Consider the following 23,140-nt stretch of genomic DNA (forward strand, 5'->3'; position numbering starts at 1 on the left):
CCATGAGACACATCTTGACAAAAAGTAGCAAGCTTATAATGCTTCGGTTGAGACTTCTAATGATAAGGAACAATCTAATGTACATCCATGGTAATGTGCAATAACTAAAGAACATAAGGTGGATATACTTGTCCATATTTACAAGGACTTGTACATATGAGTCCAAAGTTCTAATGAAAAAGGAATTACCTAAGGTACATACACAACAATGTGAAGTGGCCAAAGAAAGTAAGGTGAATATAGGAGATACTTACAAAGGACCAGAATGCGACTCGCATCGAAACTTCAAGCAACCTAACAAGATGTGAGTAAAGAAAACAAGGTGGATATACGCGAATATACTTACAACTAGCTCGAGAACAAAACAGCACCCTTTGCATCATCATGTGAATATGATTTTACTAACTTGAAGACTAAAAAGCAAAATAAAATTTAAATGGTTTGAGGGGGTCCTGGTGTAAAACCATGTTCAAAAGAAGTCATGGTAGTGACATGCAACCTAATTGTAACTTGAGGAGGAAAGATATATAGGAAGAAAAGAAAAAAAAAGAGAGATAGATATAATGGTGGGTTCTTTTCAATCTGCTCTCTTGGTCATCAGAGATCATTCCTAATAATCACAAATATCCATCTCTCTTCCACCAAAGCATTAGGCCTTATAATAAGAAATATCTCACTTTGGTCATTAAAACCCTCAATTTTGATAGATAGATATAAGATAGAGACATAATAATCATGATTAGTAATAGTGGTAGTGGTATGGATATAGAACAACAACAACAACATGTTATTATTGATCAATCCATGGACATTAGAATTAGCACCATCCATGGTATTATTGATCATCCCCCTCATGATCAAGAGCTCAATGTAATCCATCATGATGTCCCTAACACCACCATTATAACTAGCCCTTCCACCAATACTACACAATCTGGTCACATTCAATCTCCCAAGCTCATCATTGGCCTAGCTAATTACATAAGTGATGCAAATGAGCATGCAATCAATCTTGGTCATTGTCTCAAAGTGGATCATAACGGTCATCACATGGTCGAATCGGCCATTGGAGATGACGATGCGGGTTGTGTGAATGAATCGACTACATTGTCACCATCTCCCCGAAGAAGAAGAAGAAGAATAAAAGACGATAATTTACATGGGGATTTTAACAATGACACCATGGTAGGCATTCACCTGGCATGGAAAGATATAAAGGTTTGTGTTCCCACGAAGACGCCTGGCGAGACTTCAACGCTTCTCGATAATGTGAGCGGGTATGTTGAGCCCGGATCCCTCCTTGCCATCATGGGACCTTCTGGGTCCGGGAAAACCACCCTTCTTGACACCCTTGCAGGTACTTAAATTCCAAATTTACCATTATCCTTTATAATGATAATTTCTTCAAAAACCCATCTATGTTAAGGTTATCAGTCTGCTTGATTCTCAAAATTTAATCTTACCGAGCTTCTTAATATCATTTTATTCATTGCATCATAAACCTCCCAATGACCGATTTAATTATTTCTCATGAATTATCATCATTTGTTTTGCCTACCTTCATCCCCCCCAATCTATGATGCGGTTTTCCTATGGGATTAATATGACTCATTGGTTTAAACCATTTCCTTAGGAGAACCCCATCAGTTGGCACCATTTCTTCAGAACCGCTCATTAGATGACACCGTTGTTTTAGAAGAACTAATTAGATGGCACCTCTGTTTTTAGAAGAACCAATTAGTTGCCCCCTCTGTTTTTAGAACAACCCATAAAGGGCACCATCTATTTAAAAGAACTACTCATTAGTTGAGACCATTATTTTAGAAGAAGCCATTAGGTTAAACCATCTTGTTTAGAAGAATCTATTAGTTTTACACCATCTTTAGAAGAGCCTTGGTAGTTGACACTATCTTTGTTTAGAAGAACCCATTAGTTTGACACCATCTTTTTCTAGAAAGACCCCATTAATTGACACCTTTCGTTTTCTAGAAGAACCCATTATTCAAGACACCTTAATGAAGCAAAATATTGTGTTTTTTTTCTTAAAGTGAAAAAGAAGTATTTATGAATGAATGAATGTGTGTGGGGTGGTTACTATTAGGGCGGCTACGTGGGTCTCGGATGTCCATGATGAGTGGACAAGTGTGGATCAATGGGAAACCTCAGAGCTCGATCCTCAATGGCGTCTCGGTGTGTATAGATATACTCTCTTCTATCCTTTTTCTACTTTGTCATTTTGTGAACTAACTCTTCCATCACTCAAGTACATGCATCCTCCTTTTAGTTGTCGAGCATCTTTACTCGTCAAAGAGTTGCACCTTTCTCGATCTTTTTTTTTTGTTCCCTCTCCACAGGAAAGCATGTAAAAGCCATTTTGACCTTATTACTAGATTCTTGTCAAAGATCGCATCATTTGGCCGACTTTCCACTTTCCTCAATGTAATCGCAACCCGAAAGCAAAGACTTTGTATGTGAAGGGGCGTGCATGTCGTGTAACGTTTTTTAGAAAGTCAAGCAATTATTTGTGTGCATGTTTTGTATGTGTTTGGGTATTTACTACATGAGTGTGGCTAACGTGACCTTTTGATCATAGTTTATTCATTATTGGGATGTAGATTTCCAATGAATATCATAACCCACTATATCGTTAGAACTTCACTTGCCCTCACATAACTCATCGCCTTGTGCCAAAGCAAATTGTAATGTTGAACATAATGTTAATTAAATGAATACTTATGTGCTATAATTTACTAAGGGTATCCAATTTTCCACAGCACACTTTACACAGGCAAAAGTGTATGGATGAGTGAAATGTTTGTCGATTGATATTGTAGAAACGTAGAATGTTGATATGATCCTTGGCAAACACTACCCATAGGACATGTGTATTGTTATTTACAAGGGTACGTACTGAATATTTCAATCTTAATGAGAATATCCTACATCTGTGTTATAAGGACATGACTACACTGTAGGGCGGAACCATGGTTCATCGATAGAAATTACATACATGTTCAAGCTATGGGGATGGTAAATTAATTGTCTCAAACCGTTGAAATTGCTTTGTTTTAGAAATTGAAAAGTGAGAGCAATGTTTGAATCAGCTTCACGACAATTGTAACTTGTCCCATTCTTGAATTTAGTTTTGAATTTTACATTTAAAAGGTGTCTCATAATTGTATAAACTCGTTTCCTCCCCTTTCTTATAACTTTTCCCATTTCTTCCTTGTCACGAAACATTACTCTTGTTAATAGATGAGCTTTCAAACAACTTCAAATGCCTAATTTTCAATGAAACTGTGCATCACTCAATCATACTTCTAGCTAGGCCGTACCATTTTCGACTTTATTCTCAAATAGCTGTCATATGCAAACTTTTTTGTTCCCCTCGTATGTATTGACTTGAAGATCTCTTGTGTGCTCAAGTTTGACAAGACTTCACGTCTGGCCCACATCATTTAATTATCAAGTTTCTTTTAATGTCCCCCTTAGATCCATAGTATGTACAATCATAGTCTCACGTGCGTTGAATTTATGATATAAATTCATCTCTTAAATATTCGAAATGGTAGAGTGTTATATTTTTTTGTAAATGGTTTTATATAACCTAAGATGTCCAACTCTTACCTCTCTATACTTTCACTTGTACCAGATTTTTTTACTTCTCTATTTAAAATTACAAAATTCCCTACTTTAGTGTTATTACAAAGACAATAGTTATTGCTATACTTCAAATCTAAGAAAAATCTTCAATACATGACACAATCTAAGGGAATTGCATTTTACTTGTTAGACATCAACATATGTATAAAAATTGGAACTCTTTACTAACCCATTCTATTTTTTCTATGAACATTAGGCATACGTGACACAAGAGGACACTTTGATTGGTACGTTGACAGTAAGGGAGTGCATATGGTATTCTGCAAAATTGAGGCTAGGTGCAAAAGAGGTAAAAAATCAAGGGATAGTGGACAATGCTATTTTAGAGATGGGACTAGAGGAATGTGCCGACACTCCAATTGGAAATTGGCACCTTCGTGGTATTAGTGGTGGTGAAAAGCGTCGACTTAGCATTGCAATTGAAATCCTCACACGTCCTCACCTTCTCTTCCTTGATGAGCCCACTAGTGGCCTTGACAGGTTTGTTGACATTCTTCCATCTTCTTGTTTGTTACAGTATGTATACGAATAATATAATATTTTATTGTCTTTTCAATATATTTGGTTACCCTTCATAAGATCTAAGTAAGATTTGAAATGCGCGAAACTAATTGCAATATTGATCAAAGACCGTCTTAACATTCACCACATTTGAAATGTATTTGGTTGCTTCACATTTTGTATCACGTAAAGCTATTTTTTAGGGGCAAACTAGTATTGTGCATCATTTCCCACAGTAAAGAGTTATTGTGATGTAGGAAATATCAAACTCATGAGTCATTCCTAGAACAATCAAATTCATTTCCTTACTATTGTAAGTATTCCATGGGATGTCTAAGTAGCCTTATGCAGAACCACAATACACTCTTCATTGTTTATTTACATAAACTTGGCAAAGTTGTTCACCTCGTGCTTTGGAACATAATGTCTTATGTATAGTCCTTAATAATGAGGGCATATATAAATGTCTTATTAGGGCATTGAAAATCTCTCTAGTCTTCTTTTTAACACTATGATACCCAACAAAGTACTTCAGAGGCAGATGGTCTAATTTGTTTAGACAGTTTAAACTAGAATAAATAGACTCCTTTAAGCATAATGAAATATCTTGATGCCTTTCCTTAATGACATTGTTATTGAGTATAAAGCATATTTTGAGATTAGGTAGGTCATATATAACTTTCCCGTGCTTTCAATCTTGTCATTAACATTGAAGTTTCTTTTAACGATAATGTTATCTTTCATAAAAGGATCTGATATTTCCTATATTTGGCGAATAATTTCTTCTTTCATATTTCTTTAAGTTGTAGTTTGGGTGTTCATTCTAAAGGATTTGATTTGTCTTTTTTGTTCTTTGCCTTGTCTAGTGCTTCTGCTTTTTGTGTGGTAAAAACTCTACAAAAGCTTGCCCAAGATGGTGGAAGAACAATTATTTCATCCATACACCAACCAAGTAGTGAAGTTTTTGAGCTCTTTGATAACCTTTTCTTACTTTCGGGAGGCAAAACAATCTATTTTGGTGATATTGGAGGTGCATTTGAGGTAATAAATATTTGTGAGAATCATGGGAATACCCAAAGTGATTTGAATCAATAATGAACTAGTCCTCTTTAGTTAATGTGTTTCTTATAGGAAACATCAATATGCATTTGCATTGGCACATCTACACTCAAAACTTAATACATCTTCCATAAACTTTATGAGTGGGGGTAGAGAAAGACGAATGTGTCTATTAATTCTTTGTTAGTTTATATCTTTGGGGGAATGGGGCACCTCCATCCATCTATCCAATGCATACCAAACTTTGGCTTTGCAATCTAATTTGGGTGTGCTAGTTGTCATACCCCAAAAACCCTCAAACTTGAAAGAGAAGTACTTTTGTCCTTATAGTGTGTGTTCTTCCTCAACTCACTCCACCCTAGGAAAACAAATTCCTTAGGTGTGTGTAAACGTTGCCATCATGCTTAAATATTTGTGTTTAATTTTTGTAGATATATATATATATATATATATAAACCCCTATTTATGTTTGTTACATTATTTGTGTAATATGGGAGTAAAAGAGCTCTATTTTCTTTATCTACAACATTGATGTGAAATATTCTTCAAAATTACTTTTATAGCTCTTTGCATCCGTTGGGTTTCCATGTCCACCACTCCGCAATCCTTCAGATCATTTTCTTCGAGCCATTAATGCCGATTTTGATGTAGCACTCGGCGCCATGAAAAGCAAATTAAAACCTAAAAGTGTAAGGATTTTAATTGAAGAATATGAGGGGTGTGTGTGTGTAATTTACAATTCAAATCTAGGATGATAATTTCTCCATCTAAATGTAGGTTGGCGACCCTTTAAGTAATACCACATTGGATACTATGGCCATCATCAACATCCTAGCAAGTACATACAAACGCTCCTCTACCGCGAGCCTTGCCACTTCGAAAGTTTATGAGATCTCTCAAATGGTGAAACACACTTCCAGTAACTTTCCATGTTTAAACTTTTTTTCTAGAATTGTTAAAATTTCTTCAATTGGATTTCATTATATATATCTAAGAAAGAAAATTGAGCCAACTTAACAAATAAACATAGTTTGTTTTAAAGATTGTTGAGTTAAAAATGATTGTGCAAAACTTCAATATGTGTCAGATCTCTCGAATGGGAGTTTGCCCTATGCTATTGAGATAAGAACCCTTGTTGCCAACTAGGAGTTGGTAGCGACAACTTGAATTGAGCAGTTAAACAAGTTTTTAACGGTTTGACGGTTTAATTCAACTAGGTTCGGGCTTGAGCTGCCTTAGTTGGTTTTAACTTGGTTTGGCAAGCTTCAAGCCAAACTTATTGTTTTGGGCTAATCTATTCCCAAATTGGTTAAAGCGTAATTAGTTTGTCCAAACGATTTAAGCCTTAGCCAACTAAGGGATTGGTTTGGTTCAAGTTTGAGAACCCCCAAACAGGTTAAGACTTAATTGGTTTAGTTTGGACAAGCCCAAACCGATTAAGCTGAAATCGAATCATTGCCGATTCCTATGCCAATCATACCAAGGATGCTTTCTTGACTATTTGTTAATGACAAACCTCAATATTTCTTCAAAATATCCCTCCAAATATGTTAATCTTAAAGTTCCTAAAATGACAACCAACATAGTATGCGACTATGATTGAAAGATTGTTTACTTCATTGCACTCCATAACAAATATTAGACCAAGTGCTTTTCTTTAAAATATAAACAAATATTACAAATGGTAGAATAAGTGAAGAGAGATAGCTCACCTTAAACATAAATATAAATATTCCTATTCAAGTAACAAATATATAACCCATTCATTGAACCCAAAGATATCCTATCCTATCTCAACTATTTCTTTTGTATACATATGGACAAAAAAGAAAACAAGTTTTACAATATAACCTTTAGAAACACAAATCGTTGCACTATGTGTGAACCATGCCTAGTCTTGTTCCTTAGTAAATGACCAACACATGGGAGATTATAGATGATAGTCTAAATGTGATCACCCTATGGGATAGTTACGCAAAATGACACCAACAAGGCCCCAAGGCCTTTGCCAAACAACAATTAGAAGGGGTAGACATGGGTGGTGATGGCACCAATACGTTAGCTTTTGTACATATACCTTGACAAAATTAGGGACAAAGATTATTCACTTTTAGGAGGCATTGCTTTTGGCATGTAGGAGTTGATTGCCTCATTGAATCTTGAGCTTTTAAAGTTGGAACAAAGCTCTTCTACTTATTCAAACTCTTATTAGTTTTGTGATATTTTGTTCTTTCATTTACTTTCAATAGATAATTCAAAATGAAGACCGAAATGTGTTCACTAGACATGAGAAAATGATTAATATGTTTAAAAATGTTCTCATCTTTCTTTCGCTGCAACTCTTTCTTACTAGTAGACTAGAACTTCAACATATAAATTATGGTACAATGTATTCCATATACACACTAAATGTAACATTTTTTATTATTAGAATGGAGATTGTGTAGAGGTGTTTAGCAATCGAGCAAGCTTTTGGAGCCAGATGTGTACACTCACCTCTAGATCATTCAAAAACATGTCTAGAGATATGGGGTACTATTGGTTAAGACTATTCATCTACATTGTTGTTTCCTTATGCATCGGAACAATATATTATCGAGTTGGAACTACTTACAATTCTATCATGGTACATACAAGGATGCCATCTTTTTAATGTTAATTTATGACTATATGTGTAGCTTGCATTTTCATACAATGTATACATGTTACATGCAGGGTAGAGCTTCTTGTATGTCCTATGTTTCAGGATTCTTAACATTCATGGCCATAGGTGGCTTTCCATCTTTTGTAGAAGACATGAAGGTAAATTTCTTTCATTCTTTGATTGGTACTATGTGATTCACCTCTCATTTACTCTTACATTATGTGATGATTTCATGTTTCACATACATGACCATTCATTTAGATTCTTCACATTCAAATTAGCACTTACCAAATAAGGGTTGATGTTTTAAACAATTTCATTATGGTTTGATAGGTTTTTTATCGTGAACATCTAAATGGCCACTATGGAGTTACTACTTTTGTATTGGCAAACTCCTTGTCTTCTTTTCCGTTCCTATTTCTTATATCATTGTCATCAGCCATGGTTTGTTACTTCATGGTGCAATTACACTCCGGCTTTGTACACTTTGTCTTCTTTGTCCTATGCTTATTTGCTGGGATGTTAGTTGTGGAGAGTTTAATGATGGCACTTGCTTCTGTAGTTCCGAATTATCTCATGGGTATCATAGTAGGTTCTGGCATTCAGGTAAATATGTTTATAATGTGAATTGATGAAATCTATGCTATATGATGAAATGTGCTTAGGAGGATATTAACAAATGTTGGTTGGTACACACATTATAGGGCATATATCTTCTTGTTGGTGGTTATTTCCGACTTCCAAGTGACCTACCAAAACCTTTTTGGAAGTACCCTTTGTACTACTTAAGCTTTCACTCATATTCTCTCCAGGTATGTGTACATGTAGATTAAAAGAGTAGTTTAATAATTACTTCAATAAAGAACTCACGAGTCACAACTACAATGTTTTTTACTATATAATGTCATGCTTTACGGAGTCTTATGAACTACATGTGGATTAGGCACACACTCGTCATGATTAACCCTTCATATTCAAACTTCTCAAATCCAATGTGATCCATTTACTTACGAGTTACCTAAGTACCAACATTTGTATAGAATGCATGTAAGGGGAGGGAAGCCCGAGGGAAGAGATAGGATATAAGAGAATAATGAGGGGTGAAGTTCTAGCTAGAGGAGATTTGTTGGACATTACATTATATATGGCTGAAATCAATCTTTTTTAAGTTTAATTGGAAAAATGCATTATATTCATGAATATTCACTTGATATTGTCAACCCTCTATCGAACAACAAAATGATGATGACTAATGTAGGGCCAAAACTAGGTTTGTTTGGACAAGTAACATTTTGAGTAGCGAGCTTCCTAAACTTCCCAAAATTGATCTGCTGTAAATCCTCATGCCACCTTTGATGTCTTATGTGGGCAATGTAGAGAGCTGAAATTAATTGGTTTTGGTTTATCTAGGGGATTAGTGTAGTGGATCCAATGGAGAAACAAAGCATCACATTGCCATAGTTTGGTGCTTTGCCCATGTCTCCATGTGGTAGAGTCAAAATACTTGTATTGAGAAACTTCACATCTCAATCAAGATAACTGTGCATCATCTTAACAACGTTAACTATATTAGAATCAAATCATCCAAATGAGATGTTATGCTATATTTATCAATTGAATTGGTGCTCATATATAGGTCAAGCTTTCGTCTCTTAATATAAATTGTGTTGCTCTAATTACCTTTGAGATTGATGCGGGCACTTACCTTTGGTCCTTTCTCGGATGATCTATACTTGTTGAGATGGAAAATATTATAGACTATTTGTATATTGGTTTTGTCCACTTTAATTTTAATACCAATGGAGGATACTTTTTATGGAAAATTTGTGCCTCTCTAATTATTCATGTCATTCAAACAGATTTATATTTACATGGATTATAAGTGTTAAGTAGCTATCAATTTAATAGTTTTAATGCGGTTAAAGTATGATTATATAAAACAATATAGTTTTTTTATTATAATTGTTATTTATGTAATACTTGTTCAAAAGTGACAAAGTTTTTTATCTTAATATTAGGGCATGTACAAGAATGACTTTTTGGGACTTGTATTTGACAACAAGAAGAGTGAATCAATATTTCTACCCAAGCTTACTGGGCTGCAAGTTCTTGTAGAGGGATTTGAAGTCATACCGAGCAGGTCTAAGTGGTGGGACCTTACCATTATGCTAGTGATGGCATTGGGTTATAGGATAATTTTCTTCATCATGATCAAAATAAGAGATCGACAACAATCACGGTCATCACTATCATGTCCCTTACTTAACCGGTGGAGGTAACACCAACATCTACATACATCTATCACAACATCTCAAGTCTTCTTTTGTATATAGTGAAGTATACGATCATAACTCAACTCCAAATCTACATAAAAAACTATGAGATTTAATATTGTGCTCTATACCAAATGCTATCATTCTTTTCAATCTTTCAATAAGTATCATCATACTCTTCATAAACAAAAAAGTTAAGAAATCCAATGTATGTCATTTAGTTAGTGCTAAATTTACCCCTCTCATTCTCAATTACATTAGGCAGATGTTTATAAGATTCAAATGTTTTACGTCAAAATAAGCTTGATATAACCAGTTTTTACCTCATTTCTGTATTTCAAGATAATGTAACGAGATATGTTTTTTTTTTCTAATAATTCAAATATGAAGCATTATATTGGTGCAAATCATAGTTCTTTTCTACAACCCAAATTGTTACTATGTGCAAACACCACCGGTATTCTCAAATTTATAGCTCAATATCAATGTTTTGTGCCATTTGCATTTCATTATTAGCTAGTCATCACTTTGTAAGATCGTTGGAATATTACAAACACACACTATGGATTGAATATGTGAATGTGTTAGATATTGCTCATATCACGTTCTCTTGTACAATCTTGTTAATATGGTTCACATTGTTCTACATTTTGTAACAATTGACATGCATTTCCTATCTTTCGTTTTGATTTACCACAATTGCTAACTTTGTAGTCATTTTTTACCATCATCTTCCTCTTGTGGCTTATATTGTAAAAAATTAAAATGATGGATGTTTGTCTTTCCTTTCCACAAATTCCAACTAAACCATGTCTATATATTCCTTGTTAGTATGTATGCGCCCAGTTCGGTTTCATGCCCTTGAAACCAAATTGAACCATTTATACATAATAGAACCAAACCAAACCGTTTTAGAACTACTAAGTCATTTAAACCAAACCGTTAAAGGAAAGGTGAAGTCAAACTATTTAAGTTAGATTAAATAAACTAGAGAACATTTATTTAAAATAGTATTAAATTAAAATAAATCATACTAGAAAACCATTTAAGTTAAATTAATCAAATATTAAACTATTAAAGAAAAGAAGGAAAGTGGGGGGCAAATAACGCTTTCCAAATTTGGGGGGGGGGGGGGGGGGGGGGGAGGAGGGGATAGCCAAAATTGGGGGGCAAATAGCGCTTTCCTTAAAGAAATGTAAAATAATTAAGTAAAAACCAATAAACCTTAGTTTCACAACCAAACTGAACTATTTATTCATAATTGGAACCAAACCAAACCATTTAATGATTTTCAAACCTATAAACCATTAAATCATGGCTTAAACGGATAAACCTTAGTTCACAACCAAATTGATCTATTTATTCATAATTGGAACCAAACTAAACCGTTTAATGTTTTACAAAGCTATAAACCATCAAATCACGGCTTATAACGGTTCACTTTAGATTGAGTTGAACTAGGGCCCAAATTAAGTTGTTAGGATACTTTGCTACAACGAAAAATTGGAACTAATCATCAAGAAAGAGCTCTCCATTTAATTATGTAAAGCAACGAATGTGTGCCATATACAAACTAGGGAATAGTTTGTGCCTTTCCTTGTAGAGGCATGAGAAATTTTTTGAAGTACATGACACACTCTTGTTTAAGAAGTTCCTAAGAGAGTGATCAAGGATCACTCGTCAAAATGAAATTGACTATATTGTGGCATATTCTTTTCATGTTAATGTTTGGAAAAACAACGTGAGGAATGCAAAGACAGTTGCTCCAACAAAGCATACAATGGTAGGGCCTAGCGTAACTCGAGTTATGACTCATGTGCTCAAAAGTGAACAAATACTGTATGACTCAATAGTTGTAATGAGAGAATCAATTGTAGAATGCCATTCTATGGCTATTTGATTAAATTCATAACCTACATCATATTTTGGGTGGTGAACTGCCATGTATTCCACATCTTTGTCGCAATATCTTATATCACTCCATTGCTCAAACTGTCACATCTAGCAATGGGCGTGGTTCGGTTTCGGTTTCTTGGCCTTGAAACCAAACCAAACCATTTATGAAAAATTTAAACCAAACCATTTATGAAGCCATTTAAACCAAACCATTTATGAAAAATTTAGAACCAAACCAAATCGGTTTATCATAAATCAAAACCAAACCAAACCTATAAACCAATAAACCAATAAACCTTCAAAACTTTTAAACCTTTAAACCAAACCACATAAGCCGAAACCGCTAAACCGTGAAATTCAAAATGAAACCGAACCGAAACCGCTAAACCATGAAATTCAAAACTGAACCAAACCGAAACCAAACCAGATCATAATATTTGAAACCAAACCAAACGATTTATTTATCTTTGAACCAATAAACCGTTAAGCCATGGCTTAACGGATCGGATCAGTTTGAGCCGAAATTGTGCCCATTGCTAGTCGCATCATTTGATTACCCCTTTTGTAGAGCGAACCCTTATTCCCAGCTCCATGATGGTTTGGTTGCCCAAACTCCTATATCAAATCCCAAAACTGTTGGATCATTTGATTGCGCTTTTTGTAGAGGGACCCTTTCTCCTAGCTCTATGATGGTTTGGTTGCCCGAACTCCTATATCAGATCCCAAGGCCTTTATAAAGAGATTTGCACAATTGCCCTCAGTGAAACAATTTTGCATCTCTAACATCTCCATCCAAAATGATTTCATGTATGAAGTGGCTTCGGATCTCCATATGACTGGTCTTTACCCGTAGAACAAAAGATTTTTCACTACAATTGTCACATTTGCTCTATATATCAACAACCCACACAATTAACTTCAAGTTTAGAAATAAGAAACGGTTCAGTTTCAACTATACTGAACCACAAAATCAAGTCTTAACAACCATGATTTAAGCGTTTTGGTTCAAGTTTGAAATTTTGTAAACATTTTATTTTGGGCAAATTGAAATTTAGATGCTTGTCATGATAAAAGTATGATCTTGAAGTTTCTTCTATGGCTTGAGCATCACCTAAATGGTGTGAAAGACTAGCACAAACCTATAGAAGTCCAAACAACTTATCATGATTCTCCAAAGTGTAATAAGGCAACCCAATCATCATTAGCTCATGGATGGGCAAGAAGAGACACACATGTATCATGTTTTAGGTAGAGTATCATTGCTACTTCACATGCATAAAACTTCACTACTCTGCATTTTCCTTTTATTTTACGAGGTATCATTGATTTGTTTAGTCAAATGAAAAGTTGGTGCAAAACTAACTTAGTTCATTAAAAAGAAAATCTTCACAGACATAAGTGTTACCGGCCGGCAAAGGAGTCCAGAGTGGGAAACGGAGAGTTATTTAAGTAGTAGGAATGTGGTTGTAATTAAGCTATGAGTGTGGACAGACGGACCAGAATCGGTATGCCGTTCCGGATCCGGACCGATCCCGAATAGGTGCGGATGGCACCGTTTTGTAATACATACCGGAAACCTATTTAAAGGCCCGGATACAATGTAATGAATGGCGGTTAATTAATAAAAGCTTAGCGTTGTTATCTCTCTGTGTTGATTGTCGTTCTGTCTTAATTGTTATATCTTACGCGTGTGATTTTGAAAGACGATCATGCTAAGTAACTTAATTGAGTCAGATTAAGCGTTGAGTCTAATCTGGTTGCCGTAACACCCTTTGGTGAAGTGTCTTCCGTAGACACTCTGTGTTAGGCCATTGTCCGGCCCTAAGAGTTAACACAGTTTTTGGCGACCACGATTCCTGCTTTTGCAGCGAACGACGACACGGATGGATGTCTAGATCAACGCACGACCTGGTTACAGATCGAACTCGACGCCTTGGCCGAAAGGCAAAGGAGACGCGAGGCTTTCCAGCAAGCAGCGCAGGAAATTAGAGCGGATCACTCGTTTTCCAACGTAATCCAGAGAGTAGCGGAGGACTCCCTCTGGTTACAGCAAACATCGCACCCGGACGACGGCAGCAGCCTAAGCAGCCTCCGGGAAACCGAATCCCTTCTCCATGCGTTGGCAAACGGAGAAGGCGAAGCAGAAGCCTTTTCAGCATATGAATCAGACTCCGAAGGGGAATACAGTGTGCACACGAACTACCGTAGCAGCAACGAAACCCCGGGCGGACCGGAGGACGAAGGATCAAATACCTTACTGACACCGGAACCGGAAGTGCTAACGCTGGAACCCCCGAAACCAGCAGAGGAAGAGCGACCTCCGACACTGGAAGTCGAAGAGGAGAGGCCTTCGTCACCAAAAGAAGAGGAAAAACCACCGACGCCGGAAACAAATCGGGAAAAACCGTGGACGCCGGAGAAAATTCCGGAACGAGCACCAACACTACCAGTCCGCGCACCGATACCAGACAACGACATGCCGTTCCAGTACTCCAAGTATAGAGATGATCCGGACGCGGAAGCTCATGTGCACGCCTTCGAACAGACATGGGAAGCCAACCATGTGTCTCAATGATTGACCCCGGATGAAGAAGAACGCTCTAAGATAGCGGAATTCGGCGTCACATTGGAGGGACCGGCAGCAAGATGGCGCCGGACACAGGACCCGTCTACTATCAACACCTTTGCAGAGTTAAAAGCTAAATTCTTGCATTTTTTCCAAAAGGAGGTGGACCAGACTGTAATGGTAGGCTTATTTTATACCATCCGACAAGAAGCAGGGGAGAGCATTCCCCAATTTGTCATCCGGTTTCAACGGATGCATAGTCAGCTTACCCGCGCACCCCCGGAGGAGGAATTACAGACTATATTCCTAAACGCGCTCTGGGAACCCCTACGCACGGTTTGCACGGTAATTGACTTCCGCACAAGTACCATCGACTAGGTCATTGACCGGGTGAGAGAAATGGAAAAGACAAGCTCCTGGCTTACACTGGGAGCACTCCAATGGGCGCTACCGTCCGATGATGACCTCCGGTTTCGGCAAGCAATACAGTGCACAACCTGCTTGAATTCCGGACACTCGATCTAGAATGCACTATGAGAACGCAATGCGTAATCTGTCAATCCAAGGGCCATACGACGAATAGGTGCGAGTATAATCTATTGAATTGGCAAGCACCGCCTGTACGACAAATTGAGCCACGCAGCAGCCAGGATGAAGAAGAGGAACGCTGGCGGCGAATGGACCGCGACCGACTAGCACAGGATGTCCGGTACGGCGAGCCGATAACTGGGGAGAATGAGGCCGGTAAGGGTTCGAGAGGACCAACGGACAAGTAACGTCACACTAATAATAATAATAACAAAAAAAAAAAAACAATCATGCAAAAGTGAGGAATGAATGGATGAAAGAACGAGGAGCGAAAAGGTACGTAGTGGGCATTTAAAGCGCCACCAAAGGACATAATGCTATTTTAGTACACGACATGCACACACTCGAAAAAGGCGCCAGAATGCACAGACAAAAACCACTGCGCGTAGAGACCCTTTACTTTCGCGAACCCAGGAGCATAGAAGCACCAAGACGCTGCAAGATCATCAGACGAGAACCTACACATAGAGAACCCCCGCCTTCTGAACTCTCTCTCTCTCTCAACCTCACTCTCATCACCATCCAACCTCGCCACTGCAATCCGACCTCGCAAACGCTGTCGGAAACCGCCAAGACATGGCTAAAGCAACACGGACTCGAGGGCTTCTTGATGATGATGGAAGTACCGCCACACAAAGAAGCCGACAAAGTGATCAAAGAAATCGACACAGAGGTCATAACGGCAGAGGCGATTCGAGCGTTAACAGGCCTTCCGGAGGGAGGCATACTCACAATTGACAATCCAACCCCGGAGCAACTCATCAGGTATTTTGGTGAGTACTCTCTAGCCAGCAAGGGCTACCAGACACAGGGCGACGGAGATATGTTGTTCCGCGAAATTGCTCGTGTGCTCCACGAATACGGCCACGTGTACCCTAGACCCCCTGTCATGCCGCAAAACCGGGCAGGGATGATCATCGCCACCTATGAAGGGATCAAGGTGGATTGGCCGATATTGATCGCAGACGGGTTGTGTGCGGCGATCGAGATCATCAGAGGCAAAGACGGCAAAGAAGGGCGAGATGGACGGAGGATATGGCACGTCGTAACACAGTGGCCCACCTTGCTTGTGCTTGGCCGGCAAAGGAGTCCAGAGTGGGAAACAAAGAGTTATTTAAGTAGTAGGAATGTGGTTGTAATTAAGCTATGAGTGTAGACGGACAGACCGGAATCGGTATGCCGTTCCGGATCCGGACCGATCCCGAACAGGTACGGATGGCACCGTTTTGTAATACATACCAGAAACCTATTTAAAGGCCCGGATACAATGTAATGAATGGCGGTTAATTAATAAAAGCTTAGCGTTGTTATCTCTCTGTGTTGATTACCGTTCTGTCTTAATTGTTATATCTTACGCGTGTGATTTTGAAAGACGATCATGCTAAGTAACTTAATTGAGTCGAATTAAGCGTTGAGTCTAATCCGATTGCCGTAACACCCTTTGGTGAAGTGTCTTCCGTAGACACTCTGTGTTAGGCCATTGTCCGGCCCTAAGAGTTAACAATAAGTATGTTAAGGAAGCCTAAAATGACTAGAATTGGAATTAGAATTTTTATCGTCTATTAAGAGGCCAAATTTGACCTATGGGACCAAAGTGTACATGTGTTCTTGATATGTGTCTCCTTCCTAAAAAGGGGTATTCATACATTGAAGCACAATAAGGCATGCACATATGAGCTCAACCTTCTAGGCGATGTCTTTAGTATGGCACTTAAGTAATCACTCCCTCTTAATATGTCATCACATCTTGAATGAATTGCACTATATGTTGAGCATGTGAAGAGCAAGTGACATTCATCCTCTACCATGCCTTCATGTAAACACCTTCATTGCATAGTTTACATGCCCTCAAATTCGTTACATTTTGATACCATAATGCAACTTTAATGCCAAACTTGTGAGATCGAGTGTGAAATAGTGTGAGGGCTCTATGAGCATTAGTGCTCATATTGGTAATGAGATAAGGTTGGATCAAATCAATAAGCATTACTAGAATGTGTAAGAGTGGAGAAACCAAACTAAACACCCTAAAAATCTCATATCATTTTAGAAAAGGGGATGAAGGAATCAATAACTTTGATATACACAAAACTCTACAACATTCTCAACCAAATAGGAAGGTAAGTAGTACATGTGACAAATCCAATCTGATTGTCGACGATGATGGTGAGAATCCTTTTTGAGCATCATGAACTGACTTTATGATGTTCAAAATGCCGCTGACTGGAACCTAATATGGTTCCCTTTGTTTTTAATAGGATCTGTAAAGCTCTTGCTCAAATGACAATAAACAATCAGGACACCATTGCCAACATCAGAAACAAAATAGATAGATTCGATCATTTGTTCAATTCAATGATCTCACGATATTCTTTCTTCATCTTGACTCCTGAGATTGACCTGGCCATGGAAGCAAGAGAATTTCAAGTACATTGTTAGGAATGGTATATATCTATATCTACACACATATGTACATATGCAAGTATATATGTATGCACGTCATGTGTGTAGTTATCTGGTTATCTAATTCTCGTGAGCAAACAACAATTTGGTGCTTACTTAAGCATCTCTTTCTCCTTGAAAAATTGGACACAAGGTGTTCCCATGATCCCAGCTGCTTCAGCTATCTCCGGAATGCAGATCCTTTTCATACTCCTCTATCACCTGTAAGTTGGATTGTCATAACAAATGTTCAGAAGTGAGTTTTACATCCAACTTTTCATAATACAAAGGTATCAAGTTCAAGTTGATTAATATAATAATGTTTAGAAGGTAGAGCACCAACAACAACACGTGCATTCATTACGTTCAGCATATTAGGCCTTTTTGAGGTATGCCTATACTTGACGTGCATTGTAATGGTGGTGTGCCATTATCCTTCATTGTATTGAAATAAGATCATTTCCATTATATTTAACAAAGAGAGATTGTGTGCGTCTATGTATGGGTGTGGGTGCATGCAGGTGCATGATGGGTGTGGGTGCAGGTGTGTGTGTGTGTGTGTGTGTGGAGAGATAGGTGGTCTACCTTCAGTATTAACTCCATAGAGGCATGGACTGACTAGAGGCAATTGCTTTTTTAGCATGGTTCAATAAGAAGATACTCACTATTTCATAGTGTCTAATGGCTTGTAAGATTTGGGATTACATTGCTTGTTCAATTTACATAAAATGACCTAACTTTAGAGCTGGAGGTTAATTTTCTCTTTGTGGTAGTATTGTGTCACAATTGGGTTATCCGCAATACTTTTTAATGTGTGATGTTAGACATGGAATTAAGGAACATGTACGTAGATCTGGCAGTTAAGTTTATTAGAGCAAATAGGGATTCTTTTCTCAGCAAGGTTTTCTTCCTGTCTATTGGCACTTCTGCATGTCCCAATACCCATAGCGCAACAACAGTAAAATAGTTGCAGTAACATTGTCATGTTTTCACCATGCAATTAAGATAATTCTGTTTTCACCAGAGAGAGAGAGAGTAGATTACCTTGCCAAGCATGGGTTTTAGGGTTCGGCAAGGTCCACATGTTGGCGATGTATATAGTGCAATTATCAAACGAGAGCTTTCATGGTAAAGCTTTCGAAGAGCATACTACAAATTGATATAAACTGAAATCAAAAAATAGATTATGTGAACAGTTGAATGTGTAGTTTATTCTGTGTTCATAAACAATTACCTGCCCCTTGTGCTTTGCCAAAGTTATGTCAAATCCCATTGACAAATCTTGGGAATGATGATCCTTCTTCGTAACCTCTACCTTTGGCTATTTAGAAGAGAATGAAAGAATTTTGTAAGGACTGTCATGTTAGAATTCACTAAAGCACTTTGCCATCATTAAACAAAACAACAAAACGAATGAGAGTTTTGCTTTGATACACATGTAACCTGATGATATTCCACAATAAGATTGTTCTGTGCAAGGTAGCGCTCTGCAGATAATGCCGCCATACAGCCTGAACCAGCTGCTGTCACCGCCTGTCTCCATTCTGGATCCTGCAGAAGAAAAGTTAAATAAGAATACGCAAACAAATTAAAACCGGATATGTAGTAGCTAGGACAAATGGAGCTACATCCACTTTAAGACTGCAGAATTAGGGGACATCGTGGTATGAAGAACTAATCCTCAGCCAAATAAACTAAATCTATATCAGCCCACAAAAGCCATGGGTGAGGATATAAACTCTTATCACTCCATTTATAGCTTGTAAAATGCACCAGGAATTATTTCTCCACATATAGGATCAAGTATTTACTACTTAAATTATATACCTGAATATCTCCAGCAGCAAACACTCCCGGTACAGAGGTCTCAGCTCCACCATTCCGTACATGTATATAACCACCTTGATCAAGATCGACTTGTCCTTCAATAAGTTGACTGTTGGGTTTATGACCAATCCCATAGAAAAGACCCTTCACATCCAAGATTCTTTCCTCCTTCGAAATAATATCAATTAAAATGATCCCACTCATTTGTCCTTTCTTATCATCAGTAACATCTACTATCTGTGTGTTAAAATGAACAGTTACATTTGGGTTATCCAGAACTCTGCATCAACAGACCAAAAAACATCTATGAGAGCACAACTCTTTTGTATACTGTTAATTGTAGATGTTATTTGTACATTACCTATCTTGCATAGCTTTAGATGCACGCATTTGATCCCGGCGAACTAGTAAATGTACATGAGAAGCATATTTAGTTAAGTAAAGGGCTTCTTCAGTTGCTGCGTCTCCACCTCCCACAACCGCAAGCTCTTGGCCTTTGAAAAGTGGGGAGGCCCCATCACAAATGGCACATGCACTAATACCCCTACTCCAAAACTCATGTTCACGTGGCAATCCTAGCCGCTTGGCAGTTGCGCCAGTTGCCACAATTATGCTATGGCATTTTACCTACAATCAGTGAATAAATGCCCAAGTTATATATAGATTGGTGTGATATTTGGCTGAATGGTAGGAAATGCTTCCAAAACCAATCAAGCTGCAGGTCTTACCTCACTATCAGTGCTTCTTACAGTAAATGGTCTATTTGTGACATCTACGAATTCCACATCTTCTGTACGAAGCTGTGCACCCCATCTCTCTGCCTGCTTTCTCATCCTGAAACATATTATCATCAATATTCAAGATCAATTACAAATAATTCCTTTACATTTTTCAATTGAAGTGGGTAATAGATACGAAGATACAAAGACTAACCTATCCATCAAGTCAGGACCTGCTATACCATCAGGAAAACCAGGGAAATTCTCCACTTCAGTTGTCGTCATTAATTGGCCACCTCTAACACCACCCACTTGATAACCTTCGAAGACAACTGGTTTAAGATTTGCTCGAGCTGCATAGATTGCAGCTGTATATCCTGCAGGTCCAGATCCTATGATAACAAGATTCTCCACCCCTAATTTCGGCACTGAGAAGGTGTAACGAGAAAGCACACAAGGGTCAAAACATACGCAGCATTATAAACTCTTGGAGTGCTGAGTTTTCACGAGAAAAGAGCAATAGAAATATTTTCGTATTCACCCTCCAACTTGAAGTATTATAAATCCAGAACTAAATAAATTCCCATACTTTGCATCCACAAAACTTCTCAAATGGCCCATAGATCTCGACCAATCACAAGCACCGTAGACCACTAGAATCTAGTGATACATATATCTCGTGAGTGTGGAGCATAATGAGTATTGAAATGATATAGATATCAACATTTGTATGGAATCAGGCTATGCGGGTCTGTGATCACATTGAGTTTTTATCACTACCTAATAGACATACTACCAGAATCAGACATGATGAGGCATAGCACTAGCATAGAGAGACGTCCTTGTAAATATAAGTAGCACAGGCTATATATCAGTGTATGTACACGAATGTACAAACTCAAATTAAGTAATCATTAAAGGTAAAAAGTGTCTATCCATGCAAATGACTCTATATTCATTACTATTTTAACTGTAAAGAGATTCGTGGCATTCAATCAACATCACCTATTGCATACACCAGGTGCCAACATTTATTATTTTTGGCAAATCATTACCTACAATCAAGCAATTGTAGGTTCATATCATCAACGTCAATCTTAAGTATTACTTAATCCAATTAAGACTTGAAATAAATAAAAACTCGGTCAAAACTATTAGGACAATTATCCAACCAGTTGTGTATACACTAAATACAGACATGAGATAATGATACTATAGAGAGGATTGGGTTTACAACTATATATAGTTTAGCACTCTTACTCAAATAAGTGTCCCTATGCCAGAGTCACTGTGTAACACACATGAGATAAATAATACATATAAACAGTGAACCATGATATATAGAGAGAAACTATATTTATAGTCTAGCTAATGCTTGAAATATCTCGTATTCATATAGAAACATTTAGTCCTTTCTAGGATCAAACTCTGAAAGATGGGAAAGAATATGACAGATATATCAAACATGCATTTGCAGAAAATCTATGTTTGGCGAATAAATCTAAACTTGGAAGATGCCACAGCAAACTAGTATTTACAAAGGAAGAACAACATGGATAGAAGGAATGTCAGGTCTCATTATATCTGCCTCATCTGAGAAAAGCATTGCAAAGCACCTACAGCTCCTCCTCATTTAACATGGGCAACCAACATATCCCAGTATATCACGAGATTTTGCCCCTACATATGTATGCATGCAGGTAATTATACATTTATTTACATAAAAGTAGGTAGGTAAGCATGTACCTATGCATGTAATTCTGTATACATTTACGCATTTGCGTACACATAGACTGAGCGTATGTATGTATGTATGTATCTGTGAGTGCAAACATATTTATGTATATGGCTTGTACGTAGGTATGCATGTATTGTACTCGTGTATATGGACTGTACCATGTACGTATGTGTGTGTGTATGTATGTATGTTCATGCTTCATACATGTGTCTATGCATGTGTGTTTGTGCTTCATATTTGTGTATGCATATGTAGTTTGTAAGTGAAAGATAATTATACATACAGAAAATGTAAAAACATCGTGTAATTCGTCATCATCATCAATTATGATTCTGACATTGTGGAAATGTTCAAAAAAAGGGAATCCGATCAAACCTGAAGGAGGAGAAGCGGGGCTCTCATCAACAGTGACAGAAGAAGCCGCCACAAGAAAGGAAGCAGCAGAAGGTCGAGGAGATTTCCGCCATGTTGGTCTGGAGACGATCCATGAGGCGCCGCGGCGCGAGAGGAAGAAGTAATTGTTGTTATTGCTGGAGTGAGAATTGTAGTAGAGGGGACGAGGGATGAGCAGAGCATTGCCGAAGAAGTCATTAGAAGAAGAAGAAGAAGAAGAAGAAGACGATGATGATGATGATGAAGGAGAGAGAGAGGGATCAAGGGGATGAGAGATACCCCAATAGAGAGAGGTAGCTGCCATAGCCATTGCCAAGAGAGAAAAGAGTGGAAGAGAGATGATCTCTCTCTCTCCCTCTCTTCTCTCTCTCTCTCTCTCTCTCTCTCTCTCTCTCTCTCTCTCTCTCTCTCTCTCTGGAATCAGCGATGGCGGGCCCTGCTACGCACCCCCATCTGCTGGAGCATCGTAGCAGAAGAAGGAGCTTGTGGCTGGGAAGCTACCATGGCCATGGAAAGACCATCACTGCGTGTCCACACTTGTCCGCCCAAAAAAAAAACAAAATCTTCAGGGGACATCCCAATTTCATGATTCATCGTAGCCAGGTTCCCGGACCGCCCTCCAGAGATCGCAAATAGCCACAAAGCTTCAAAAGAAACTATGAGCAGATAGATTGGCATGTGTGTGTGTGTGTGTGCGCGCGCGCGCCTAAATAATCATGCGTAGAGAGGGATGATGTAAGCTTTGAAAGAAACTATGGACATATGAAATTGATATATAAGAAGAGACTGTCATTTATAAATATGGTGCCCAGACAATCATGCACATACGGA

At 37.9% G+C, this 23,140-nt stretch overlaps 1 protein-coding gene and 1 pseudogene across 2 annotated transcripts; one reads left to right on the forward strand and one right to left on the reverse strand.

The window, feature by feature from the left end:
• Nucleotides 1-537: 537 nt before the first annotated feature.
• Nucleotides 538-10,547, forward strand: LOC147858756 (ABC transporter G family member 11-like). The gene is made up of 11 exons (XM_087325754.1): nt 538-1,357; nt 2,102-2,190; nt 3,860-4,143; nt 5,031-5,205; nt 5,787-5,912; nt 6,001-6,126; nt 7,655-7,849; nt 7,939-8,025; nt 8,201-8,473; nt 8,572-8,679; nt 9,886-10,547. The coding sequence occupies exons 1-11, from the start codon at nt 736-738 to the stop codon at nt 10,144-10,146; spliced, it is 2,346 nt and encodes a 781-aa protein (XP_087181880.1). The 5' UTR covers nt 538-735; the 3' UTR covers nt 10,147-10,547.
• A 6,653-nt stretch (nt 10,548-17,200) lies between these two features.
• Nucleotides 17,201-22,783, reverse strand: LOC147858757 (thioredoxin reductase NTRC-like; annotated as a pseudogene). The gene is made up of 10 exons (XR_015530330.1): nt 22,292-22,783; nt 20,393-20,606; nt 20,188-20,293; nt 19,821-20,086; nt 19,460-19,739; nt 19,076-19,183; nt 18,867-18,953; nt 18,677-18,781; nt 17,750-17,854; nt 17,201-17,590 (listed from the first exon to the last, which is right to left on the reverse strand). The product of XR_015530330.1 is annotated as a thioredoxin reductase NTRC-like (transcript).
• Nucleotides 22,784-23,140: the final 357 nt, after the last annotated feature.

The sequence above is a fragment of the Azolla caroliniana genome, unplaced genomic scaffold (genome assembly GCF_043228905.1).
Source record: "Azolla caroliniana isolate FFs.n. ecotype wild unplaced genomic scaffold, voAzoCaro1.0.p SCAF_10, whole genome shotgun sequence".
In the NCBI taxonomy this organism is placed as follows: domain Eukaryota; kingdom Viridiplantae; phylum Streptophyta; class Polypodiopsida; order Salviniales; family Salviniaceae; genus Azolla; species Azolla caroliniana.